Below are 27,712 nucleotides of genomic sequence, written 5' to 3'. Positions count from 1 at the left end.
ATTGAAGAGAAAGATTCAGTAATAGTGCATAAGTAAATTTTAAGTAATAGTAATAACGATTTAAATTTGGGAAGCAGTGGCTGGAGCACAAAGCCTGTTCCACAAAGCCAGTCTCTGGATCTGGCTCCACATTTTCCAGATTTCCCTCCCTCCCTCCCGTCAGAGAGGCCAGGAAGTGCTGCCCACCCACTAGCCCCGCCCCCAGCCCGACGCGTGTTCCATAAGTCACGCCCCCAGCCCGACGCACGTTCCGTGAGTCACGCCCCCAGCCCGTCGCACGTTTCATAAGCCCCGCCCTAGCCCCTCCCCCGCGCGCTCCTGCTTCTCGGCCGCCGTTGCTCTGCGCTCAGCGGCGGCAAGATGGCGGCGCAACTGCCGGACCGTGATGGTGGTTCGCAGCTGGCAGGGCCGGCGGCGGAGGCCGACCCCCTGGGCCGCTTCACATGTCCCGTGTGCCTAGAGGTGTACGAGAAGCCGGTGCAGGTGCCCTGTGGACACGTGTAAGTGGAGGGTCAGGGGCCGGTCGTGGGGGCGCCTGACTGGGAGGAAAATGGAGCCGAGGAGCGAGGCCTTGGCAGGGAGGGTCTCGAGGAGGGAGCGGGAGGACATGGAGTTCCTGGAGGCCCGTGGAAGTTGGCGGGGTAGTCTTCTCTTCCGCCCTGCTTACTCCCAAGTATCCCGCTCTTCTGTTGAGCGCCTGCTGTGTTACAGGCAGCCTACCAGGCTCCTTCCCACGCGCGATGGTGGAGTCGCACCCTGCTGGGGGTTTGGTAGGGTCTAAAGTCGGCTCTTGGGGAGTCAGTTTCCCTTAAATAGTCTGTACGTGGCCCCTCAAGTACACTGTGTATGGCGTCATGTGTCTAGCTGTGCCAAGTAATGCTAATGTTCACTACAGTTGGGGAAACGCCGGACTAGACCAAAAGAACAAAAGGGAAGTCTTGATGTAGATCTGACCAGTCTGCCCTTCACTGTGAAAGAGGTGGGGAGTTGGCAGATAGGGATTGTTAGCATTCCTACTTGGGTACGAGGTTTGTTTCATTGTATTTGAAATTATAAAGCCTCCATATTGCTAATAGACTGCTTATGACGACTGAAGGAGATGTGTGTGAAAATGTCCAGTATAGGCTCTGGGGTAGGTGCTTTGAGGTTGGCTGGGTTTGAATCTAAGCCTTGCTCCATCAGACACACATCAGACGCTTAAGTTGAAAGAACTGTAGAGAATGTGGCTACCTTCCTCTTGCTACTGGGAGTTGGAGTTTCCTCTGTGGCCTTCCCCAGTGCTCGTCACGGGCATCATCTTGCTATTGGTCTTAGGACCCCTCTGTTGGTCAGTAGGCACAATAGGCACCTACTGGACCTCATGGGCATTCTTATTTCTGCAGCACTACAGCAGGGGAAGAAGGTTGGAGGCCATCTTGCAGGTGAGGGCACTGAGGCTCACTTAGGGCAGGTTCACCATTGTCTACTCTCCCCAGATGGACTGCAGGTGTCTGTTTGCCAGTTCAGAGAACAGTTGGCACCTGGCAAGGGCTCTTGAGGCACACTGACTGCTTTTTGCTTCTTCAAGTGCACCAAGCTCTTTCTAGCTTCAGGCTGTTCCTGTTTGCAGTTTAATTAGCCTGGAACTCTTCTTGCCCCATTTGCACCTCCCCTGTCTCTATCCCAGATCCTTTCCAGACTTCAAGTCCCAGTTTAAGTTACCTCCCTTGTCACCATCCCCATTTAAATTACCTCCCTGCTTGTTTCCTGGGGCTTCTTTCTCCATCCTTGCACAGAGCAAAACTTAGGGATCACGAGGGTAGTGATCATGTCTGTTTTGTGCCTCTTTCTGTCCCAAGTGCCCAGCGTAGTGTCTGAGCAACCATCTTCCAATCTTATGTTCAGCTGGCTAAAATATTTGTGTGCTCACTATGTGCCAGATTTGGGGGCACAGTAGGAAACAAGGTGATTCTGCCCTCGGAGTTCACAGTCCAGTGAATTGATAATAAATAAGTACTAATAATGCTCAAACTTTTGTCAAAACTCATTGTGCAGTGGGAAGGTATTATAGAGATCAAACCTGGGGTGGGGACGGGGAGTGATCAAGTAAGGAACGAATGAACTAAGAAATTAGTGGTGGAAGCAAACTTTGTGAAAGTTGAAGTGGAGCCTAGGTAGCTTTCTGGTTGAGTCCTCTTTTCCTTGGATCAGTCCTCATTATTATGTTTACCCAATTTTGGATTAATTCAGTGGATTTCATTTACAATTAACATTTATAAAGAGGATTGACCCAGCACAATTTGCCACCTGAAGAGAAGCAAAATTTGAGTTTTCCTTGAGCCAGATGGACCTCTCCTAGGTCAGAGGTCAGGGGGCAGTACTGGGATTCAAACCTTGGCTCTTTTCTGTACTCACCATACTAGCTCCGTGTGTTCATCAGCTCAATGCTGATTAAAGACAGATGGCTACACCTCTGTGAGGGTAGCCAAGTCTCCCTTAGCTCCAGCCAAGTGCTTTTTGCTCTGCCTGGTTGATTTTTGCTAACTTTTGTGCTTGGAAGTGAGCAGCACTGCAGCTCCGGCTGCGTGGGGCATTGATCTTTATAAAACTTTATTTCAAGCCTTGAATTTTACATCCCCCTCCAACTTAGTGGAATACAGCTGGAGAATGGCAGGTGGCTAGGTGCCCAAGAGAAGGATTTTCTAAGTAGCCTTATAACAGGAAGTGGAGCATCTAGAAGGCTGAACTAGAAAAAGGCCCATAAATAGGAAATGGAAACTAAAAGCCAGTCCAAGGTACAGGGGCCATTTAAAAGCAGGCTTGTTCATCGGGTATGACTCGGGCACAGAGTGGCTTGTGAATATTGATCTCTGAGCTGAATCTTGGTGTATGCTTGAAGGGAGGCTTTGAGCCGCTTTTATCTACAAGCTGGGTTTGATTTCATTATGCTCTCTGGGATCTTCTGTGCTCTCTTGGGTACTCTATTGATCTGCCTTTGAGAAGAGGTAAAAACAAGTGATGGCCATAAGCCCCCATCTGCCTCTTTAACCTCATCGCTTATCCTCTCCCCATGGTCTACCACATCATGGCCTCAGAGACCTTCCTTTCTACCTTTTGGTTCCCGCTTTGCACTTGGTGTCGTCTCTGTGGAACTCTTTTCATCCACGTCTTTGCGGCTCTCCTCATAATTTTAGGTCTCAGCTCAACTGTTACCCCTTTAAAGAAGCTTTCTATGACCCCCTTCCCCCGCAGCTGATCTCTTTGCCTTGTTTTATTTCCTTCATAGATTTAATCACTATCTGGAGTTAACACTTGTGTTTTCCCCTACTCTGGAATATAAGCATCATGATGACAGGGATTTTGTTTAGTTCACCACTGTGCCCTCGGTTGTGAATCATTAGACCCCCTCACTTTCTCCCATCCTGGTTTAGAATTTTGTCTAGCAGCATTTAACATCTAGCTAAATAACAAAAAGGAAGAAATTTTTAGAGACAGTAAAAAATGGTCAGATGCACAGATTACCTTTGATTATATGTCCTGAGTTCTTCCTGGCAGATTTTGTTATCTTGTCTGTCAGGTTGAGTATGTAGCCAGGGTATTTTCATGCTTTATTATTCCTTCCTTCTCTGTACCATATCTGAGTATCACCGCCTGTCTAGGCTTCAGACAGAAAGTTGGTCATCTTTGACTTCTTTTCTTTTCCAAATTCAGTAAATTACCAAGTCCTACTGATTCTACCCCTGAATCATTTCCTGAATTCTTTATTGCCTCATGGTTTCTTGCCTTTGGCCATCTGTTTGGCTTCTACATCAAGTCTTTTCTGCCTTTCCTCATCTAAAAAATTTTTTAAACCGGCAACTCTATTGTCCATGATAACGCCAGAGTTATTTTTCTAAAACCTGAATTTGGTCTGGTTGCTACCTTGTTTTAAACACCTGGCTCCCTACTGCTTATGAGGAAAGGTGTTAAACACTCACGATGCATCTGAGGAAATAAAAGTCTAAGGGCCTGGAATATTCTTCCCCTCCTGTACCACTGAACTCTTTCTTTTAAGGCTCTTTCGTGGATGCTGCCTCTGAAGTTTTACCAGCTCTGTGCTTCTTGGGTCACAACTGTTGCTCTTGACTTTGTGTTTCCATAGTGCTTTGCATTCACCTCTAATGATAGCCGCGTCTGTTTGTGGTGCATTTCATATGTGCTAGACACTGTAGTAAGAGTCTGCTATGCATAATCCATCCTCCCAGCAATCCTAGAAGTAGGTACTACAATCTCCACTTCACAGAGGAGAAACTGAAATTCAGGAGATCCCGCCGAGATCCCTCAGCGGCAGGGGCTAAGGTCTGAAGACTGTGCCGTAGCACCTTCTGCCATGTCATGCGAGTTTGCATTTATTTCTGTTGCTGGACCTGTGTGTTCGTTGCAAGGAACACCCTCCCCCCCTTTTTCTTGCCCAGAAGGACTCAGTATTTGAATCAAGAGCAGGGAGCAAGTTGTTTTTTATTCATTGATGTCATTTTAAAAGTTTATCCATTTTTGTTGTCTTGTCTCCACGATGCATGACGCAGGTTCTCTGTATGTCTTGTTCTAGCTTTTGCTCTGCATGCCTGCAGGAATGTCTGAAGCCGAAGAAGCCTGTCTGTGGGGTGTGTCGCAGCACTCTGGCACCTGGCGTCCGAGCCGTGGAGCTCGAGCGGCAGATTGAGAGCACAGAGACTTCTTGCCATGGCTGCCGTAAAAATGTATGTGGAAGTAAAACGGAAGAGTCAGTGTCTTTCTATAAGATGGGTAAAATGTAGATCTGTTGCCACGTCGTTTCTGAAGTTAGAGCGTGACTAAGTGACTAACAGCACGTGTGCATGCTGGTTATCTGTGGCAGTGGCTGTGCTGTTTGCATTTTGGTAACCTTAATTGGTTGTGGTGGGGGTTTTTTTCCTTTAAGAATTGGTTTAGTATATTACATAGTTTAGCTTTGAAAGCCATAGAAATCAGTTGTCCCAGTTTTTTCCTGCAAAAGACCCATTTTCCCAAAGCAGCATACACAGTTTTAATTAGAATATAATGAATGATATTTCTTAATTTTTTAAAATATAAAATGAAGTCAGTGACTCAAAGTTACCTGCTGCAATGAGTTTGAGGGGAAAATTTTTTTTTTTTTTTTTTTTTTTGGGCCATAACACCTGGCATGCAGGATCTTAGTTTCCCAACCCCGGGGATGGAACCCGCGCCCCCTGCAGTGGAAGCACGGAGTCTTAACCACTGGAACACCAGGGAAGTCCTGAGGGGAAATTTTATAATGTATATTACTAAAGATATAAAACTTGTTCAACTTTTTAGCACTTGGCAAGGAGGAATTGTAGTGCAAAGGTCATTTGAAGTCATATGAAGTCATTTGATTATAATAGCAATATCTAACATTTGAAATGCATCCATACTCTTTTGTGTGACCATATTAGAGTCAAGAATATTTATCTTAACATACATCTGTTGTAACTGCACAGGTTACAACATTTTATTTTCAAAGAGATATACACAGCATTATTGGTTTTTAAATCATTATGATTTTATTAATTCCAGACAACACAAAAATATAAACTAATGTAGGCTTGTTCCCCACTCCAGAGATGACCTCTTTAAAAATGCTTCAATTTAGAAGGCTGCAAGATATTTTTCTGCCCATTGACAAACACAAGTGTGAGATTTCTACAAAATAGGATCATACTATAATATATATTTCTACAAGTTCTTTTCACTTTTGAAAACTTTTTTTTACTTAATGACTTATTTGACATCCTCGCATTTTAGTTTCATTACTTTAACACCTTAATATGGATAGCCATAAAATGGATATACCTTACCATTTCTTTCCTTTCAGAGTGATTTAGCACTAGGGGTACACAGTGGCTGCAGTTCTGAGTAGGGCTCTTTCCCGTCCCTTTTAATTGGGAGCTCTTTGATAGACAGCTTGAGGTCAAGTTCTTTAGCTGGAGGTAAGACAGAAAGAAGTATCATGGTAAGCCAGAGCTCAAATTCTGAAACATATTTTTCCTTGTAGTTTCTTTTGATTTAGAAACTCAAGATACTGAAATAAAGTTTCCTGTTACCTTCATCTTTCTTTATGTATGCATGATGAGTTTTTTAAAATTTCTGTATGCTTTTGATTTTCTTCATTTTAAAGATTAGTGATTGTATTGTATTATATCTCCAGAAATGTTTATCTTCCCTTTACCTCCTCTTTCTTCATTCCTTACACTTTTTCTTTCTTTTTAGATCACCTGCGATGAAGCACTCTTCTGTGGGTTTTCTTTTCTCTTTCCATCTTGCAAAGACTAGATTTTATTAGAGAAATAGAATTCAGATTCTGGGTTTTTTTTGTAAGATCATTTATCACAATCTGGTGATAGGATATAATTGTTTAACTAGGATTACTAGCCTTTATCCCTTTTACGTAAATCATCACTTTTCTTTGCCGCACTTATAATGGAATGTGGTTCTTGGCTTGCGTAAGGAGATTAGTTTAAGTGCTAGTGTGGAAAACTTTAAAAACTTCACTGGGTTTGGAGTGCCTCTGTGAGCAGAGAGCATATCATGAATAAAGCAGACCTCTCTGCGAGTGATTTTAGAGTGGAGGCAGATAGCCTCGTTTGGTCACGTAAAACATCAGCCTTGGTATTAACAGAAACCCTGCAACAGTCAGAGTTTCAGTCCCATCAGCATAGCCAGAAGTCTGGTGAGATTGTTTTCCAGGGCGATATAGGTCTAGTTTTCATCTTGCCTTCACTTTGGGACTGTGTTGGACTGGGTACAAGTTCCTGACTAACTTGTGGGCTCTGATTCTTCCTACTTAAGTTCTTCCTATCCAAGATCCGTGCACATGTGGCTACCTGTTCCAAATACCAGAATTACATCATGGAAGGTGTGAAGGCCACCACCAAGGATGTGTCCCTTCAGCCAAGGTAAATGACTCTGTCACTCTCTTAGGTGGACGTCTTTCTTCATGAGTTTTGGAAAGTGGCGGTATAATTGTTATGCTGGCTAAAGCTGATGTAAGGTTTTGTTTAGGGATGGGTGTGGAGAAGGACTCTCATGTTCGCTTCAAATATTAGCTGATCTGTTATTTTCAGTCATTTGACCTGATGCATAAGTGATCATCAGAACCTCTGTCATGACACATTGAGTGAACTTTGCTCCTTTTGGGAGGGAACAGTGATTGAAATTATGTGGAAAGTTACTCACAGAGAGGTTTCTTCTTTTTTCCTGCCTTTCATCTTCCAGAAATGTCCCAAACCGTTATACTTTCCCTTGTCCTTACTGTCCCGAGAAGAATTTTGATCAAGAAGGACTTGTAGAACACTGCAGGTTGTTGCATAGCACGGACACCAAATCTGTGGTAAGAGTAACTCTTTGAGTTTTTTGTTTTGTTATGTGGGTTTTTGTTGTTTTTTGAATTTTTATGAGGAAAAAAAGTCAAACTTAACAGAAAAATTACAGGGTTAGTTAAATGAACTCTATGTACCCTTTACCTAGAGTCACAGATTAATAAGATTTTACCATATTTGCTTAACTATACTCTATATACATATTTTATGCTAACCATTTGAGAGTAAGTTACAGATATCATGACCCTTTGTCCCTAAATACTTCAGCACATATCTCCTAAGAAGAAGTAAATGTCTTCTTGGAAAACCACATTTTTTTTGTGAGTTTGATTTTCACATTCAGGAATTGTAACATTGATACAATCTAATACCTACTTTGGGATTCATGTTTAAATTTTAACAATTGTAGTGTCCTTAATAGCAATCTCCCCTGGCCCCAAAATCCTGGATCTGTGTGTTATATTTAGGTGTCATGTCTCTTTAGTCCTCAGTTTTTCTTTGTCTTTCATGACCTTGACATTTTTAAAGAGGACAGGCCAGTTGTTTTGTAGAATGTCCTTCAATTTGGGTTTGTCTGTTTCTTCATGATCACGAGCAGGGATGCTACATCTTCCGGGTATACATCAGGCGGGTCGTGTGATGTTTGTTGTTCCCATTGTTGGTAATGTTAACTTGGATCCCCTGGTGTCTGCATAAAGCTGCCATTTGAGTAGCTTCTTCATAGTTGTGGGGAAAGAGAATGTAGATGAAATTATTAGGAAAGTGCTTATCAGTCCTTTGTATTTAATTTATATATCAAGGCTGACATGTAGTTTTCTTTAAAAAAAAAAAGTTTGAATTTGGTCCATCTCAGCAGTGTTACCCTTCCCTCTTAATGTGATTGACAGACTAGGTCTTAATACAACTTTCTCTATAGTTTTGTTTTCCAATTTATCTCACGCTGCTTCTGTTGAACTATGTAGCTAGTTTTATGAGCAGATCTTCAGCTCCACTGCTGTAAAAGATGGTGTACAGACTTGAGAATTTGCATGAGTTTTTGCTAGTAGAATTAGGCCTGATGGCACTCGGTGTTTTTCTGTCTTAAATCTTAAGATTCAGCTGGTCTGTTTGAGAATACCTTGAATCTTCTCTATTGAACTCCTTGCCAAGTCCAAATTCTGGTCAGTACAGCTACTTTTTACACTGGGCTCCCTGGACTCTTAATGTTGTGCTGTGACAGATTCCACAGATGAACCCCCTCTCTCTCTGCTTTTCCCAACTCCCCAAACTAGGGAACTGGGCTGGCTTGGCCCAGCGAGCACCCTGTTTTCAGCCAGGCCCTATTGCCGCTAGGCACACATACACACTGTCTGGTGGCTGTTCTGGGCACTCTCTTTTCATTAAGTTCCTGGCATGAACTATCCCCATCTTTTCCACAGATAATGGTGAGTCCTGCTTTTCACTAAGTTCCAAGTACCAGGTGTGTGTTCCTTTCTTCTCTGTTTGTTCTGTCTCAGGAGCTCTCTGATCTATCTCTGAGGTCACAGACTGGCAGCGTGTCTGGCCCATACCCATTTTCATTTCCCCAAACTTTAAAAATTAGCAGATTTCTCAATCTTGATACTCCACATTTGAGAAATGAGAAGTTCCGGCAAGAGTTGCCTGGCTCTGAGTAGTGCTGGCCCCTCTAGATGGGATGGCTCACAGACATCCTGCTTTGCTTGTTTGCCTTTCCGGCCAGGTTCCTGTGAACACTTGAGTGTGCACCCCCCCTTCTGTGTCCTTATCATTCCCTCGTGCTGAGGAAAATGCTCCTTTGCAAGTCTGCCTCTTCTCTGCCCACATCCTCAGATCCAGGCAGAGGACTGAGACTAGGGCCTTGCCCTGCCCCTGAGGCTTCCTCTCCCCACCATGTCTCTCCTGTCACCTTCAGCTTTTCTCTCTACCCGCTCCTAACACTTGCTTTCCTTCAGACATGCCCAATCTTCCCTGTCTAATTGGTGGGAGGAATATTTGATCCACTGTTTTCTCTATATAGCCTGCAGTTTCTCTTTTCCTTCAGGCTTTGGTTTGTCAGCTGCTGCTGTCTCTTCCGTATTCTCCTTTATACCTTTAGAGTCCAGCGTCCACTGCTGGCATCACATTCTCCATGGACCCAGCTGGTCTTCTTAAGTCCTTGTTTTCTCTCACCTCGCTGCAATTTTTAAAATTTGTTTCTTTGTATGTAGTCAGTTCCTTGTAATAAGAAGTGGACTGTGGCCCCTTCCCCTAGACTCCTGGTTCCCTCTGTATCATCAGTTATTCAAGTATTTTTTATATTCTTGCAGTTTAGTTTATGTTCGGATGTGAGAAATGCATTATATTACCACTTGTCATTTTTGTATAATAGAAGTAAACTCAGTGTAAAAGTAGAACACCACACCATGCCTGCCGACCTTGCATGAGATCAGTCACAAAGAACTGATTATTTTCTCTCAGAAATAAACAGCCTCATCATTTGATACTAATACCCATCCTTCTGAGATCTGTATCTTTATTACATAGATGAGTGTTGAGGTTTCTGAGGCAGATGCCAATCTGGAATGGTCATCACACCCCAGAGCCATCTGGGATGAGCCACTTCTCAGCCGCCATGTCTTCAGATTCATCTGCATTAAACTTAGTAAATCCCCACTCCTTGGAGATGCAGATTTCCTGGCGGCCAGGGCGCCTGAACTTGGCCCTGCACAGGGCCTCAATCACATGCTCCTCGTTCTGCAGCTTGGTGTGGATGGGCATGATGACTTCGCCAAGGGAAGACTCTGGCTACTGTGCCCGAGGGCCTTCCCAAGGCACCCTGTATACCTGTCTGGAGCCTAGACTGAGGACGGCCTGAGGCCAGACATTTTCTTTCCCTATGATTCCAGAATAGCTGCTCAGTACACATTCTTTGTCTGCACTAAGCATGATATGTTCTATGAAAAACACCCCAAAGCCAGGTTTTCAGCTGCTTCTTCAAGATGTTTCAGTTATGGTTCTTAATAACTAATTACTAATTGCAAGAGCAAATGAGCTTAGACACAGACACACAAACACCACCACCTGCTCCCACTACCCATTTTCCATTTTAAAGTTAGCCAGATAAGCTCAACTATTTTAGTAATTATGAAAACTAAAACGGATGTTAAATCAAATGATAGAGCTACTCAAATTCATTTCCTACCACTGTCTCCCCTGCACTCATTTCTGGAAGTGAATAAGAAACCAGCGTACCACCCACGCTAAGTGGATTGCCCACATTGTGAAGCTGGTTAGTGCAGAACCAGTACTGGAACCCAGTGTCCTGGCTCCTAAACCAGTTCTCTCTTAACAGCATCAGAGACACCTCTGTCGGGTGCTCATTGGCCTCTGAGTAGTGCTCAACTGTGTGTGTGGAAAATACAGTTATGTCATCCAGTGACATTTCTAGCTTTCAAATGTATGATTCATGTGCGTTCTCCTTTTTTGTCCCCCTTTGGATGCAAGTGACAGCGCATTTCTACACACTGTAACCAGTGTTGTTGACATCTGTCCACATCAGTACATGTAGATCTGATTCTTTTTTAATGAACTTCTCAGTTTTCCATTACTTGTCTGTACCATGATTTAACTGGTCCCTTATTGATAAACGTCAAGGTTACTTCCAGATGGTATCAGAAAATTTGATTAAAGACTGGATATTAAATGCTACTAAAAAAAATTGATCGTTGGGTGAGGTTATAAATAGTACTGTACTTGTAAAGGGAAACACATATTTTTAGGACTGTTCTGAAACAGTTAAGGGTGAATTGTTGTGTCCTATTTTTAAATGCTTCATTTTTTGCTGAAGTAAGTATGCCAAACTTAAATCTAGGTGTTGGGGATAAGGGATGGTTTATCAAACTATTATCTACTTTCCTATAGTTCTGAAGTTTTTCATAGTACATTTGTAAAGGCTGTCATAGATTTTAACATACCTTTGCCTGTATTTACGTATGTCTGAAAAATAAAGTCTTAGCCTGCAGCCAGTTAAGCCGACCGTGCTCTTTTCTCCATGGGGGCCCGGTGTGCAATGGCTGCAGAGAGCAGCCTCCTTGGTAGTGTATGCAGCCTGTTGCCTGTACGGGTTGCCCTAAGGGACCTTGGAGACAGCCCTTTCCAGTGGACATCCGTGTCTGGCCTCAGGCCGTCCCCAGTCTAGGCTCCAGACAGGTATACAGGGTGCCTTGGGAAGGCCCTTGGGCACAGTAGCCAGAGTCTTCCCTTGGCGAAGTCATCATGCCCATCCACACCAAGCTGCAGAACGAGGAGCATGTGATTGAGGCCCTGTGCAGGGCCAAGTTCAGGCGCCCTGGCCGCCAGGAAATCTGCATCTCCAAGGAGTGGGGATTTACTAAGTTTAATGCGGATGAATCTGAAGACATGGTGGCTGAGAAGTGGCTCATCCCAGATAGCTCTGGGGTCAAATACATCACTAATCGTGGCTCCTGGACAGAGACACTCATGAGACCTTGGCCCTGTCCCTTCCTCACTGAGGCCCATCAGTGAATCCCACTTCCTAACAAAAAAAGAATAGTAATAAAGTCTTAGATATGGATTAATTTGGTCAAAGGTTAAGTACACTCATAATTTTGATAGATATTGCTAAACTACTCTGTGGTATCTGGTACTGCAGCCTAATTTTTTGTCCTTTTTTTCCCCCTCCTTTGGCTTCTTGAAATCCCTCTGATTATTTTGTCTCTGTTGAAGCCTCACGTCCTTCAGCCCTTGGTCCTCTGTTCTGCCCCTCTCCTTCTGCAGAACTCCTTAAATGTCAGTGTTTCAGCCCTCCCCTTTGGAAGCCTCCTCCTCCCCAGACTCTGGTTCTGATCATGCTCTCCTCCACAGCGCCAGCCGCCTGCCTAGCTCCTTCACCATTTCATATTTATCTTATGTCAGCCCCCTTTGTCACATATCTTCCTTGTAGATGGTGGGTTTCCGTTGGCAAGCCAGACCACTTATGCCTGCTTATCCCCCCCTCCAACTCCTCTCTGCCCCTCGCGGTGAATTTTCCATTCTAGCCAGACTAATTGGCTTGTTGCCATGTACTCTTTGTCTTTCCAAATACCTCCCGCTCTTCAAAGCCCAAATCAACCTCTTGTATGAAGGCTCTTTAGCCTGAGCCCCCTCATCTGAGCATTTACTTTATAAAAATAGCACTTAAGGCTGTGTTTTACTTCCTTGGGATGTCGCTCATCTGTCATTTCCTTGGTTTTCTTTGTGCTTTTAGATCATTTTGTGTGCTGGGTTCAAAGGTCGTAGTCTAGGCTCTTCTAGGCTGACACAGTGTTCTCACCTCAGCAGGGGATCAGAAATGGGTGGTATCATGGCCTAAGCCTTTTGAGTCGAGTGGGAGACTGACAGTGTCTTCTGGGATGTGAATGTGCACTTGAAGATGTGACCAGGCCCTGGACTGGTGGTCAGGAAAGCTGTCCTGGAAGAAAGGTGGCCGGACACAGGCCACAGAGGGCTAATGTCAGCTCAGACATCCAGCACCTGATACCATGCTTCTTTATTGAAAGGTTTGCCCGATATGTGCCTCGATGCCCTGGGGAGACCCTAACTACCGCAGCGCCAACTTCATAGAGCACATCCAGCGCCGGCACCAGTTTTCTTACGACACTTTCGTGGTGAGTCTGGAGCCTGTGCTCTTAACTCCTTCCCCCGGGGGGTGGCACAGCTCCCTCCCTTCTCTTACCTGGAGAACTGTGGGCCCCCTTGGTGAGTTTTGTCACTGATGTGATGGGCTTCCTGGAATGACAGCTGTGTGGTATTTAAGGAGATGAACTGGCCAGTCATCTAGACTGAGATATAGTAAGCTTGCTTTTATTTTATGTTTTCCAAAACTTTTGTCCACTTCAGTGTGTGGTTTCTACCTGTTATGGAACCTGGTTTAGGATGCTTAAGCTCAGGTGCCCACGGGAACCAGGCAAGTAATGGAAGTGATTCTGCTAAGGAATTGCAAGCTGGGCGGTGTGTGACTCAGGTAATGCAGCCAGCAACGCCAGCTGCAATTCCCAAATAGATAGCTTTGCCTCATTGAATCAAAAAGGCTGCTTTTACTTCAGAACGCTCCAGGTCTGAATGCTTGGTCTGTGCCAGGCTTCACTCAGGTGCTCTCTGGTCCCCACCCTTCCGTCTGAGGGAGCCGTCATCATGGTCATCGTCAGGATGAGGCAGCCAAGGCACAGAGAGATCAAGCACTTTCCCGGAGTCATGCAGCCGGCATCGCGGACTGTGGAGCTGGCCCCTCCAGAGCCACCGCTCACATGCCCTGCTTCTCCAGCTGAAAGGGAGCTCTTGCAGCTGCGCACAGTTGGCTGAGGCCGAGCGTCTTTTTTGCCCGTAGGATTACGACGTGGATGAGGAGGACATGATGAACCAGGTGCTGCAGCGCTCCATCATCGACCAGTGAGCAGGCTCTGCTGGGGCTCGTGTTCCAGAGCTTCCATTACATGTTCCACGGGAAACGTGTGACTCCTCCACCTAAATGTACAACAGACCTGGAAGTGAGCCGTGGTATTAGGACAGGGTCACTTCCGACGGGGAACAGGTCCCCAGATCAGAGCCCTCCTTTCCTTTGGTCTTTTCCCCTACTGTTTACCCTGCTTGTCACATGTCTGGTCTTGCTCCTCAGCCACGTCCTGCAGCTTCTGCCTCCTTTTTGGAAGGGAACCCAGCTTCTCCACCTGTCCTTGTTTCACATTTGAGCCTCATGTTCGATGTTGACCTCTCAGGTCCTCTGAGCCAGCCAGGACCTTTTCTGAGTCATGAATAGCGCAGATGAGACAAGCGTCTCCTCTCCTTGTCTCCGGGGTGTGTGAGCTCTGGCAATAATGCATCTGATCAGTGATGGAGCTCCTTCTGTGCTGTGCAAGTTCCTGTCAGTTGGTCCTTGGCAGCAGCTGCCAGAAGCTGGAGTTACCTCATGGGAAACATTTCACACGTCCTGTTGGCGTGAATGTTCTGGACTTAACATGGTCTGGTGCTGGAAGTTTTGCTTAGTGATATTTTCCTACCATTCCTGCACACCCTTAGGATTAACTGGTTCAATCTTAAATGCCTGCATGGTGCCTTTTTAGGATAAAGGTGTAACCACATATTTTTAGTGAAAGTAAGTGTTCCTGGCTTAGGAAAGTTAAACTCCATTTATCCATAAGTGGGGAGGAGGGTCAGCTAAGTGAGGTGGGAGGGCCATAGCTTTTTGGTTCTGACTTTCAAACTAATGAAGTATTTTCCGGTGACTTGGTTATGTTTGCTTCTCTACTGAGGAGCCTGCTTATGTTCCTGTCCTTGAAGCACAAAAAGGAGTCCTCAAATGAATAAGAAGTTTGGGGGCTCCAGTGGATACTAGTTCTTTTATTTGGTAATTTAGATTAAACTGTGTGTTGCTTTTCTATCACGAATGGTTTCCTTATAAAACTGGTTTTAACACGTAAGTCGGTGTGTGAAGACCTGCCTTCTAAAGCGGAGGGGTTGGGGAGATCTGGTATTGCCGCTGCTGTCTCTGACAAGACACGCTGTTCAGAAGGCACAGCACACTTCCTGGGAGCAGTTGGTAATGGAAGCTGTCCACTGGAAACTTGCTTTGCTAATACCTTCGGAAGCCTGAAGTTCGACTGTTTCACGAATATTAATAAATACGAGACTAAGGGCTGTCTAATCTGTAGGAGCAGAGCTTCTGATCCACCAGAAGGCATCTGGGTCTAGGTTCATTTTTCCTTGTTAGATCTCCTGTCTGAATATGGACATTGTTTCTGGTCAGTGGCTGAGGTTTCAGATGACAAGGGGCTCTGGGCCCGTGCACTGAGCTGTGGGCCTCGCGCTCCCTGCCAGCGAGAGCTGCACGTGCCCAGGGCCCAGCAAAGACGGGCCCTCTGGGGGCAAAGTAACTTCTTCTAATGTGCTGTTGCTTGGGAGGGCCCCGATGTTATGGTCAGATTCTTCACTGTAATTTCTGGAAGAAGTTCATCTCAGTCTAAGTTTAGAGGGAAATTTGACAAAACCTTCATTTGCGGGACCTGATGATGGTGGTCTCACTGGTGACACCAAGAAACTGAGTTCCTTGTATTAAGTGCACTTCACGTATTTCTAATAAGACGACTTTCCAGAAAGTGACATTTGTTATGTTCTGGCTTTTAAAAGGTGAAATATAAATAAATTTCATAATTTATCCAACTGGTAAGCTGTAATGCCTGTTTTCATTAACCACCATTTGCTAAAGTCTGGGTCTGGGGGGCTCCCAGAAGATTGTTGCTCTTTTTAAGGGGAAGTTCTTGTCTGTCATGAGTGAGTCCCATCTGGGTCTGATCTCGGCTCTGACACTTCGCCGGCTGGCTTCACCGGGCCTGTGTTGTCTGGAGAACGAACCCCCTTCCCCGCCGAATCCCCCCCTCGCCCCCCATGTTGGGAGGTCCCATGAGGCAAGAAGTGGCTGTGTTCCATGAAACGACTTCAGGTGCCTTAGCGGCAGCCCTGAAACATCATAGCAGAGGGTTCCACACGTGAACATCTGAGGTCATGGGCGTGTTTCTGTTCTGCACTCTGCCGCTGGCTGTAGGATGTCTGGAAAATACTTCGCCCTCCCGATTTAAATAGGTTTTAATAGGATCTATCTCCTACATGTGGAGAAGGGACAACAGCGGGGAAAGAGGGGAAGCAGAGACCAGGGAGGCTGCTGTTGGCAGTTCCGGGCAGGAGACAGCGGCTGCTTGGGGCCCTGTAGCCATAGGGGTGCTGAAGTCTGATTCCGTCAGATATTTTTTGAGGGTAAGGTGTGAAAGCAAGAGAGGAGTTGCCATGAGAGAATGACACCAAGGTTTGGGACTTGAATGACTGGGGGGTGGAGTTATCTTTCTGAATTGAAGGGAAGACTCCAAGAGGAGCAGCTGTGGGGGAATCAGATGTTTTAGGAATGGGTACCTAGGCCTTGGGGTAAGACTTCAAGTTCTAGCATCATGCACAAGATACAGGAAGTGCCAGCCCTCAAGCAACTCAAATAGGACTAGGATGTGCCTGGGGCACTTCAATAAGTCTAAAAGTTACTCTGATATTGTCAGTTACCCTGATGTCAAAGATGGATGTGGATCAAACTATTTCTTAAAATGTATGACTAGACTATATTTCTACACTTGTTTTAAATATAGTATAATTAAAAATAAGTAGGCATTAGAAGTATTTCATCTTCAGTGCTAAAAGCTCTCACATTCAATTTGGCCAAAAAACTTTTTTGATTTCCTTATATTCAGGCATATATATGGTGTTTACTCAGCACCCATTATGAGCCAGGATTGTGCTAGCCACTGGGGATTTATACACTAATCAAATGTATAATTACAGGCTGTTAAGTCCTCGTGGTAGGGGATTAATAAATGGTAGCTATTTCATAAATAGTAAATACCTCCTACTTTATAAAGAAACTAGAACTATTTCATAAACAGTAAATACCTCCTACTTTATAAAGAAACTAGAAGCCAGAAGTCCAAAGGCTTACAGAAGCATCTAGACCTTTTATCCCTTCTCTACCTGTGCCTTCTCCCTTTCCTATAATATTGCATGGGAGTGTAATTTGCCCAAGTTAGGAAGTGAACACCAGGAATATTCATACTAAAAAATTATTTGTTGTTTGTTTGAAATTCATATTTAACTGGGTGTCCTGTATTTTTATCCATTGTCTGGAAACCCTAGTCAATGTATATTAGCCGAATAAATGTCCTGAACATCTGCTATATGCCAGGCAGCTCACACCTTGTCATTAAATCATTTGTGCAGTTACTTGTTTTAATGGCTGCCTCGCACACTAACAAGCTCTTGAGGGCAAGGACCATACCTGTCTCATGCACCACTCTCCTCCATACTTGACCCCGAGTATACTCAGTAAATATTCCTAGAATTGAAATGGAACTAAAGGGAGCCCTTTTACAATGATACTTCCTTTCCGTGGCGACTCTTCCAGCCCAGAATTAGGGGCCGGTACGGTGGCAAAAAGATCCTGAAAGAAGCTGGTCCCGCTGTCCAGCGCGGGGAGGCGGGTCCTCAAACCGGAAGCGCAGGAGCCAGGACTTGCCGGGCAGAGGGGGCGAGACTGGGGGCAGGTAAGATGGCTGCTGCCTGGTGGGGCCCTGACCTGCCCAGGCCCTCGACGTGATCCCTGGACGCTCTCTTGCCTTTTTCCCTCTCTCAATATCCCCTGGCCTTCCGCAGTATCTGCTGAATGTCCCATATGAGGCTCAGCTGGGCGTTAATGAGTACGGGAATAACGACAATAGATAACCATTCTCATCCTGGGTTCCTGACACAGCGCCTGCCCTCAAATAATTTTTATTTAACCCTCTCTCCTGAAAGGTGACCAAAACCAGGCATTCAGGATACTCCAGAAAAGTCAGTCTGATCAAATCCTCTTAACCAGCCCCGCCATTACACACATGATGGAGTGGAGGAGGGAAAGGGTGAGTAATTTTCCCGAGCGGAACAGGAACAACTCGGTGGTACAGCATAGAGGTGTGAATAGACGCATGGTCTTAGGCACACTGCATAGTCCCCAGCATCTACACTACTAGTTGTGTGACCTTGGACAATTTTTTTTTGGTTTGGCCGTGCCGTGCAGCTTGTGGGATCTTAGTCCCCCGACCAGGGGGTCAGACTCGGGCCCTGGGCAGTGAAAGCGCAGAGCCCTAACCACTGGACCGCCAGGGAATTTCCTTGAACAACTTACTCTAATCTCTTTGTGCCTTGGTTTCCTCATCCGTAACATGGGGTTAATAAACGTGTCTTCCTCACAGAGTTGTGGGAAATCTAGTGAAACAGTCCACATCAAGCCTTAGAACGGGGCCTGGCACAAAATAAGTGCTTAATAAATGTGAGCTCCCTGTGCCACTACTGTTTTTCTCCATTCTTGAGACCACCCAGCAGTGCTCAGCCTCACCCAAGCAGCTAGCAGCTGTAAATGTTTGATGACTAAGTACTACTATTAAGTGAAGTGTTTCCCAAACTTGCCCTGAAGACATGAATTACCTGGGAGGCAGTTGCTCCAAAATAGGTTCTCAGGCTCTTCTCTTAGAGATTCTGATTGGCAGATGTGGGTGGGGCCTGGGAATCTGTATCTTTTAAAAAGAGCCTCAGGTAAAACGCATCCTTAGGCTAGCATAGGAAATTCTATTCTGTACACAGGCTAGTGTTACAACACGTCTTTTGCAGCTGGGGTGGGACAGCGCTCAGTTGATGGTTAGAACCAGACGGACAAGCTCAGTTCTTACAAGACTTTAGGGATAACTCTTCTGCTTATAAAAATCATCTAGACTGTCTGTTTGGTCTCACACGATGACCCCACAAATTATTTACAAAGGGAAAATTAGTAACTTTGTAGTGGAGAAACCTAGCAGACACCTTCTTTACCAAGGGATCAGACTTAGTATCCCCGATAATGGGACAAACCGTGGGTGACATGATGGGATGCACTCGAGGACGCAGCACTTCCGAGGTTCCTGGCAGAAAAACGTTTAACCTGAGTCTAATTATAAGGAAACATCAGGCAAGTCATCCAAACTGAGGGACATTTTTCGAAACTCTTGAAAAATGTCAAGGTCAGATTAAAGAAGACTAAAGAGGCAAGCAACCGACTGCAATGCTGCATGATCCCTGCATGATCCCGGGTTGGATTCTTGATGGGATAGGGGTTGCCCTAAAGGATGTTAATGGGCCAGTTGCTGACATTTGAATATGGATTGTGGAACAAGTAATAGTATTTTATCAGTGTTAGATTTCCTGATTTTGATAATTACACCACAGTCACATAGAGAAATGTCCTTATTCTTAGGAGATGTGCATAGAAGAGCATATCAAATTACTCTCAAACGGTTCAGAAGAAAATAATACATGCCTGTGTATAAATACATAAATAAAACGATAAAGCAAATATGCACAACCTTAAAAATGATAACGCTTATTGTTTTAAAAAATAACAGAAGACAGGTAAAGCAGAAAAATCTGAAAAAGAAAGTGGAAACCACTCCTCATCCCACCCCAGACAGCCAGGGATCATTTCTTCGATGAAATACTTACATGTCCTTGGATCACCATATTTTTGATTGAAACTTAAAATGGGCAAATGCTTTGCTTCTGGTCTATGACCTGCATTTTTCACTCCGTAATATATCTCTCAACATCCTTCCTGTCATTGTGGTGTCATTTTTAATGACTGCATGATGCTTCTGGTGAGGATGGACCATACTTTATTTATCAGTGGGTATTTAGGTTGTTTGCAGTTTGACTGTGTCAACCTAAAACAATAATACAGCCAGTTATTTTAGCAACAAAATGAGTTTATCCAGGAGCAGCAAAGAATTGCAACTCAGGGCATGCAGCTATGGCAAACCACGTGCGGGTCTGGTAGAACAAAGGAGAGGAAACTCTTTTATAGAGGAGAAGGGGAAGTTGGGAGGGGCTGTTATAAACAAAAAGTCCATTGGAGGAAACTGGGAGTTCAGAGTATAGTGCCTTGTCATTGGCTGCATTGTGAAAGTCTCTCAATGGCCGAGCTATTGTCAAGCAAGGAGAAAATCTTTCTTCCTCCTGCTAGTACTAGTAAAATAGTGTCACTTCCTGCCGGAGATGCAAGGTACATCCCCTGTTGGGATTTGTATTGGCTTCTAGTGGCATATGCATGAGAGCTTCCCCTTCTGGCCTCCCAACTCCATTTTAGTGAGGTTTCCCTTTATTAATTTTCACAACTGTTATGGACTGTGCTAGAGTGAGCATCCTTCCAAATATGTCTTGCCTGCTCATCTAAGCATTTTATATACAGAGCTGCCGGGTCAAATGGAGACAGGTTGAGAGAGGCAGAAATAGGGAGAAAGACTGAGAGAGACAGAGGCAGGCAGAGTCCAGGGAGACAGAGAGAGACATGCCCAAGGTGAGACAGTGAGAGAGAGAGAGAGAGAGAGAGAGAGAGTCAGAAAGAGACTCCCAGAGAGACAGAGAGGGAAAGAGACAGAGATGGAGAGAGACAAGGAGAAAGAACAAGGTGCAGGGAGAGACTGGGATAGAGAAGGGTTGCTGCTGTCCTGGGAGACTGAGAGGGAGCTGGTCTGAGGCATGGAGGCCCTGACAGCCTGGCCACAGGAATTCAGGCAGAGAATGACAAAGCGACTTTTAGGAACACACCCTCCAGATACGATTGTAGATGAGGTCACTGTCCTTCGTGCAAGGATTATCATGGGACTATTGTTCCCGGTAAGCAGAAGATGAGAAGCAACCTCATTGCCCATCAGCAGCAGGGGACTCGTTATATAGATTGTGTTCTAAGTGCTGGTCGGAGCCAGTCTCCAAGTAGGGCTGCCAGACTTAGCAAATAAAAATACAAGAGATCCAGTTAATTTTGAATTTCAGGTAAAGAATCCTGTTCCTTGCAGTCTGATACTAAAAGTTTATTTGTTGTTTATATGAAATTCTAGTTTAATAGGGTATCTGTATTTTATTTGGCAACCCTATCTCCAAGATCAGTGAGAACAGCCAGGTGAGATCAAGATAGAGGGTGAGAGTGTGTGTGTGTGTGTCTGTGTCTGTGTGTGCCTGTGTGTGTGTGTCTGTGTACACGTGCCTGCGAGGAGGGCTTCTGGGCTGGCTTATCCAGGTTCTAGGTCCCAATCTACGTAGTAGTTGTAGTTCAAGGGAAGGGACCTATCCAGGGTCACACAACCACAGGTGGTAGGGCTAGGCGGGAACCCACCTTTGTGCTTTGCAGTAATGTGCGTGTATATGTCTTAAAAGTGTTAATGTGTTAACTAAAAATATTAAAAACAAACCATAGTTTTCTAAACTCCAGTTGAACATTTCTAATTTTAAAAAAGACTGGCAATCTCAAAAACTGCAAGGGCCGTCTGTGGGGAAGATATTCTACAGAATGGGAACACCACATGCCAAGTCGCTGAGACCGGAGCATGCCTGGTGTGGTCTGTTGTGGCTGGAGCCTCATGGGGGAGGTGGGCTCAAGGGGCCTGGGGCTCTCTCGGCCCCAGAGCCTCTGCCATCTGAACTAATTTCTCATCCTGGAACACTCGTCTGCCCCTGGGCTTCTTAATCATGGTTGTCAGCGGTCACTGCCGCCTGGAATGTCTTCTCACTTCCCTTTCTCACCTGCCCATCCTTGTGACCTCAGCCTGGAGTCTCACTCCTCTGACTCACCTGGGTCCCTCAGGGTTGGCGAATTGCCTGCTACCACTCTTCCTCACCTGTGAGCTCCTCGAGCATAGGGGCTTGTTTGTGTCTTGCTGATTTATTACAGTATCCTAGCCTACTAGGCCAGGGACATTCCATCGCTTGCTCGCTGTGACTTGAGCCTGTTACATGTCACCTCTCTGAGCCTCAGTTTCCTTATCTATAAAAAGAGGCTGATAGTCTTGCCTACCACTCAGGGCTTGCTGTGGAGGTCATGGACCAATGTGGCGGCAGTGGGAAAGAGAGATGACATTAGCATCTGGGAGGTGATGTATGAACTGAGAACAGCTCTGGGAAGATCTGGGGAAGGCCGTTGTGGGCAGAGGGCACGGCAAGGGCAACGGCCCTGCTATGGGAAAGAACCTGTATGAAGAGGAAGCAGGAAGGTCACTGAGGCTGGAGCAGGTGAACAGCGGGGACAGAGGAGGAGCTGAGCCCCAGCTTAGGTAGCATCTTGTGAGCCAAGAGCAGGGTTTGGATTTTATTTTGAGTCCGAGACTTAAGATAGCTTTGACCTAAGGAAATAGTTTGTTCTCACTTTCCCCTCCTTGGCAATATCTGCCACACTCAGTGGTCCAGAGATGCACAAAGGTCTCCAGGTGCGAAAGGTGGGCACAGGTGGGGACAGAGGAGGCCCTGGGGCCTTACCTGGAAACAGGCTCAGCCTTCTGCCAGGAAGTGGAGATAACAGGGCGATATCAGTGCAGTACTAGGGGCAGGGTGAGGCTGCCAAGGCAAATTAGTGCGCACGAGATAGATAACGGATGTCAGCCCCGGTGGCAGACGCACGATTAGCCAGGCAAGATGCGCTCTGCACCTTAGTGAGATCCAGGGACCTGCGTCAGGTCTAGAACATCAGTGGACCTCCAGGTGGGATGCCGGCCCAGCAGGTGTGGAGAGGTCTAGCTTCAGGGTGCCACTCAGCACCCACACATCCACCCACCACCCTCAAGGCCTTGGACAACTGCCTTTTACCCCGGGAGACCCCCTCTTCCCAGCTGCCTGGGACCATCCCAGGACTCCCTCAGTCCTGGACAAGCCAGGATGGTTGGTCACCCTACTTATTTACTCCTATTTACTAGATGAAGAAACTGGGTCTCAGCGGCAGGCAGGCAGTATTTGCCTGGGTTTTGTGGTTGGGTTTTTTTTCATGAAAAAGTATTTTATTTGAAATGGTGACACATGCATCTGAAATAAAACATTCATACCCTTCAGAAACGGTTTGGAGAAAAATCTCCTTCCCACCCCTGTCTGCTTCCCTCCTCAGAAGTAACCAGAGTCTTGGGTCTAACTGTACAGTCTGGGCCTAAACTTATAATTTATTAAGTTCTGCACAACAGGCAGCCTCTGAGATATTCTGTTCACCTGAATTTTTTTCACATAAAAGTGGGAATTCCCTGGCAGTCCAGTGGTTAGGACTAGGCGCTTCCACTGCAGGGGCCCAGGTTCAATTACTGGTCAGGGAACTAAGATCCTGCAAGCTGCGCAGCGTGGCCACAAAAAGAAAAAAAAGTGTATGAGTTCTTTCATCCATTCAGCTAATATTTGTTGCTCACCTACTATAAACCAGGCTTAGGTCACAGCAGTGAAGGAGATAGATTCTTCCTGCCCATGTAGAACTCCCTTTCCTCAAATTGATAGCAACTGTTTGTCTGTAAAAGCTGTTCTTAGCTCAATAGCCATAAAAAACAAACCACAGGTTGGATTTGGCCTGGGGGCTGTAGTTTGCTAACCTCTGGTCTGAAGGGCAGTCAGTAAAATAAGTAAAATATTATACACGATGTCAGATATTTGCTGAGTGCTGGGGAGAAAAGTCAAACAAGGAGAGGGGATAAGGAGTGTGAGAGGCTGGGGAGGGGGGCGATGAAGTGGTGCCAGAGGAGACTTCCCTGAGGTGAGGAGGTGAGCCTGCTGGCCGTCTGGGTGGGGGGAGGGGGAGATATTCCACAGAAAGGGAACATCACATGCAAAGGTGCTGAGGCTGGTACATGCCTGGTGTGGTCCGTGGTGGCTGGAGCCATGTCGGGGAGGTGAATTCAGAGGAGCCACAAGGGGCCCAGTCCTGCAGAGCCTCATGGTGTTGTGAATATTTTGGGTTTTCCTATGAGAGAGATGGGAGCCTTGGAGCGTTTATATGTACATAGACAGGCTTCAACATTTCAACAGCTGCAAAATATTCCATTGATTGGACTGTTATATATTTAACAGGTTCTCCATGATGGACAACTTTTGCTACCCTATTAAGAATTAATGAGGTTAGGGCTTCCCTGGTGGCAGTGATTGGGAATCCGCCTGCCAATGCAGGGGACACGGGTTCGAGCCCTGGTCCCGGAGGATTCCACATGCCACGGAGCAACTAAGCCCATGCACTGCAACTACTGAGCCTGCGCTCTAGAGCCCGCGAGCCACAACTACTGAAGCCCGTGCGCCTAGAGCCCGTGCTCCGCAATGAGAAGCCGCTGCAATGAGAAGCCTGCGCACCGCAGCGAAGAAGAGTAGCCCCCGCTCGCTGCAATGAAGACCCAATGCAGCCAAAAATAAATAAGTAAATAAATTTTAAAAAAGAAAAAGAATTAATGAGGTTAGGGACTTCCCTGGCGGTCCAGTGGATAAGACTCTGCGCTTCCACTTCAGGGGGCACGGGTGCTACTCCTGTTCGGGGAACTAAGATCCTACATGCAGCGAGGCATGGCCCGCCCCCGCCAAAAAATAATGTGGCTAATACTTGCAAATGATTAAAAAAAAATTTAAGACACAGGAAAGGGCAGGTAGTAAAGAACCTCCCTCCCACTCCTGCCCGGCCGCCACCCAGATCCCCTCCTCAGAGACAATCGCCTGTGACCAGTTTCTAGTTCTCCCTCCAATGGTTGTTTCTGTGTCTCTAAGAAATACCCACATATTTCTCCCTCTTTATATGCAAATGGAATCACATTATGCATGCTGTTCTGCACCTTGCTTTTTACCACTTCATGTCTTGATATGATTCCACATCCATTACATCTAGAGTTTCCTTCTTTCTGACAGGTGGCTAATCTGACTGCACTGTGACATATCAACTGGTCCTATGTGGGCCTTGGCTCCAGTGCAGGAGCGTCAAATACCACTTGGGGATGCTAAAGGGACACCTGTGTGGGTGAGGCTCCTGCACAGAGCCTGGCGCACAGTAGGTGCTTAGTAAATGGGAACAAAAAGGGCTTATCCATCTTTTCTTAGAGCCCCCCAACTCGGCCACGCCCAATGGACTTGGACCCAAGATCTTCCCTTGAAAGCCTTTTGTATCCTGGGATGGTGACAGAGCGCCTTCTGAGTCCGGGCCCGAGGCTGAATCACTATTTGCATTCAGGCAAGTGGGAGACGCTCAAGAGGTTTTGTTTTTTTAAATCAAGGATAAGGGTGGAGGTTGAGCCTTGATTCATTCATTGAACTTCCCGTGGACAATGTCTTCTTCCCGGTTGAGATTAACTCTCTGATTGATCCGCTCTGATTGATCCACTCACCCGATTAATGATCTAATAATCAACAGGGCCAGTTAGTGTAATATACAAAGAGTATTTATCAGTTAGGAAGTTCATCAACTCAGTGACCAAAGGACAGACTCACAGGGATAGTTCAGGACATGGAGAAAAGGAAATGGCTTTGGAGTATGTAAGGAATGCTCCAATCATGTACATGCAAATTGTAACTAGGAGATCTCACTTTCCCTTATCAGATGGGAAAAGATTAAAAAAATTTGACAATACCCTGCATCCACCAGGTTTCGAGAAGGGCCCCCACCTCCCTGCTGGTAAGTATCATTTAGTTTAACCTCGTTAGAGGACATTTGGACATTTGGACAAAAAAAACTTTTTTTTTTTTTTTTGGACACACCACATGGCTTTTGGGATCTTAGCTCCCGACCAGGGATTGAACCTGGGCCATCGGCAGTGAGAACACAGAGTCCTAACCACTGGACCGCCAGGGAATTCCCTCAACATTTTTTGTAACATATCTTTGCACTTCAGGTCAAAGATGTGTGTACAAGACATTCATTGAAATTGCCACCTTGTTTGTAGTAGCAAAAAATTATATTCTAATCTAAATGCCTATCACAAGTCCCCTTGTTAGATAAATTGTGTGATTATGGTATAATCCGTGCAATGAAAAAGTCTGCAGCCCTGCAACAGATGAAGGGAGCTACATGTAATGATATGGAACAACTTTCAAGACCGTAGTATAGTAACTTGGGAGGAAAGCAAGTAGGCTAGCGTATAGGCTCCCATTTGTGTTACATAAAAAAGGGAGGTACATATTATATTCACATATGCATATATCTCCTTGTCTCTTTAAAAACCATCTCTGGAAGGTCATACAAGACACTGGTAAAAATATTTAGTTACCTTTGCAGAGGGAAATGGAGATCTGGGATGGAGGGGCGCTTTCTTTTTTGTTTGGTTGAGTTGTAAATCACATTTTTAGTTATCGTTCTTTTAGTGGGGGATGGACACCCGTGGAAAATGCAAGCCTTTATTCAAATTTATCTTCTCTCAGAGGCCTTTCCTGGCCGTATTAGATATTCCCAAACTGCTCTCCAAGAAAGCTGTACCAGTTTTCATCCTCGTTGAAGGCGTGTGCATCCGGCCCCACGTGACGGCCAGCAGAGGGCGCCGTAAGGCCGCGCCCCGGGGCGAGAGCGTTGGGCAGGACCGGGCCGGCCGGGTCCGCTGCAGCCCAGCCGCAGAGCCAGTACATTTCCGGCAGGACCTGACACCACAGCATCAAAAGTGTCGCCTCGCCTTCACCTGCAAGGAGGCCGGGACCGCACCTCCAGGAGCTGGCTTGCCGTCCAGGGCCTCGCCTCGCCCAAAGCCCCCTCCCACCTCGCTGTCTCCGCCGCCTCTTGGAGGGAGGGTTGTGAGGGTGACCCGGGAGGAGAAACCGCCGGGACTGTTCAATCGGAAGGGAGGGGACAGCCCAGATCTGAGAAAGGCCCCTCCCCCACCTTACACCTCCTCCAGGGCGCAGGTGACCGACCGAAGGAAAATGGAGAGCGGCAGGCCCAGGCAATGGTGTTCTGAGTACCAGCCTCTGGACTCTGCCCATCCCGACATCTCTAGGAGACAGAACACCCACCTTTTACAGTTGAGGAAATTGAGGCTCAGAGAGACTGGGTAACTCGCACAGGGTGACCCAGGAGGAGGAACAGCCAGTAATCAGTCACTCACCAAATACTTGAGCCCCTACTAAGTGCTTTGAAGGTAATTGAATAGGGTAATGGAATAAACAGTGACGTTGTAAGTGGGGCAGGGTGCTACTTTGGCTGGGATGATCAGGGAAGCCTCCCTTGAGGTGACATAAAATTTGTGTTAAATATATCATTCTTACCAAAAGTGTTTAAACTGTCTACAGTTTCAAGACTGCTAATAAATAGCTTTCTGTGCTTAAAACAACATTATCAACAACTCTCTAGGAGCACCTTCTCCCCCAGGTAACCACTCTCCAGAATTTTGTATTAAACATTTCCTTGCTTTTCTTTATAGTTTTACCGCCTCCATATACATTCCTAGACAATAAAAGGTTTCGTTTGCTTGATTTTGAACCTTACGTAAATCCAACTAACTATGCATTTGAGTTGGTTCTTTTTGCTTAACATTATGCTTTGGAGATCTATCCCTGTTGTTGCATGGAGTTGCAGTTTGTTTTTATTGCTGTATATGTTCCATTATGGGAATGAACCACACTTTATTAACCCTTTGTACTGTTGATAAACATTAGAACATTACGGTTGTTTCCACTCTTTTTGTGTTTTGTTTTTGTTTTTGTTTTGCTATTAGGAACCACGGTGCACTGAATATTCTCTTGTTTCTTCTGGGATTAGGGCTGGGCAGCAGTTTTCAACCTTGGCTGCTCACTAGAATCACCTGAGGAGTTTTTTAAAATGCTAATACCAGAGGGTCCCACCCAGACTAATCAAATCAGGATGGCTCTGGGGGTGGGGCCCAGGCTAGGGTGTTCCCTGAGGGAATCTAATCTGCGGCCAGGGCTGAGAACCTCTGGGATGCTGTTGGCCTGGAAGTAGAATTGCTAGGAGAGTCACCTGTTATTAGCTGATGCCAAACTTTTCCGAAGTGGCTTGTACCTATGACACTCTC

The 27,712-nt window shown here is 45.8% G+C and overlaps 1 protein-coding gene and 1 non-coding gene across 2 annotated transcripts; both read left to right on the top strand.

Moving 5' to 3' along the window:
• Positions 1–325: 325 nt before the first annotated feature.
• On the top strand, positions 326–15,552 carry RNF114 (ring finger protein 114). The gene is made up of 6 exons (XM_032605767.1): positions 326–500; positions 4,568–4,718; positions 6,826–6,932; positions 7,252–7,366; positions 12,893–13,000; positions 13,720–15,552. Exons 1-6 carry the CDS (start codon positions 361–363, stop codon positions 13,783–13,785), a joined length of 687 nt encoding a protein of 228 aa, XP_032461658.1. The 5' UTR covers positions 326–360; the 3' UTR covers positions 13,786–15,552.
• LOC116741094 lies at positions 11,351–11,485 on the top strand. Its single transcript, XR_004346062.1, has one exon. It is a non-coding gene; the product is annotated as a small nucleolar RNA SNORA70 (small nucleolar RNA).
• Positions 15,553–27,712: the final 12,160 nt, after the last annotated feature.

The sequence above is a fragment of the Phocoena sinus genome, chromosome 15 (assembly GCF_008692025.1).
Source record: "Phocoena sinus isolate mPhoSin1 chromosome 15, mPhoSin1.pri, whole genome shotgun sequence".
In the NCBI taxonomy this organism is placed as follows: domain Eukaryota; kingdom Metazoa; phylum Chordata; class Mammalia; order Artiodactyla; family Phocoenidae; genus Phocoena; species Phocoena sinus.
This window is presented reverse-complemented; position numbering and strand designations above follow the sequence as displayed.

Bases quoted from the DNA above. Each gene is read 5' to 3' on its own strand.
- RNF114 (XM_032605767.1), top strand. From the start codon at position 361: ATGGCGGCGCAACTGCCGGACCGTGATGGTGGTTCGCAGCTGGCAGGG. The intron at 4,719-6,825 runs GTATGTGGAAGT...TTCCTACTTAAG, and splicing joins GCCATGGCTGCCGTAAAAAT to TTCTTCCTATCCAAGATCCG. The intron at 13,001-13,719 runs GTGAGTCTGGAG...TTTTGCCCGTAG, and splicing joins TTTCTTACGACACTTTCGTG to GATTACGACGTGGATGAGGA.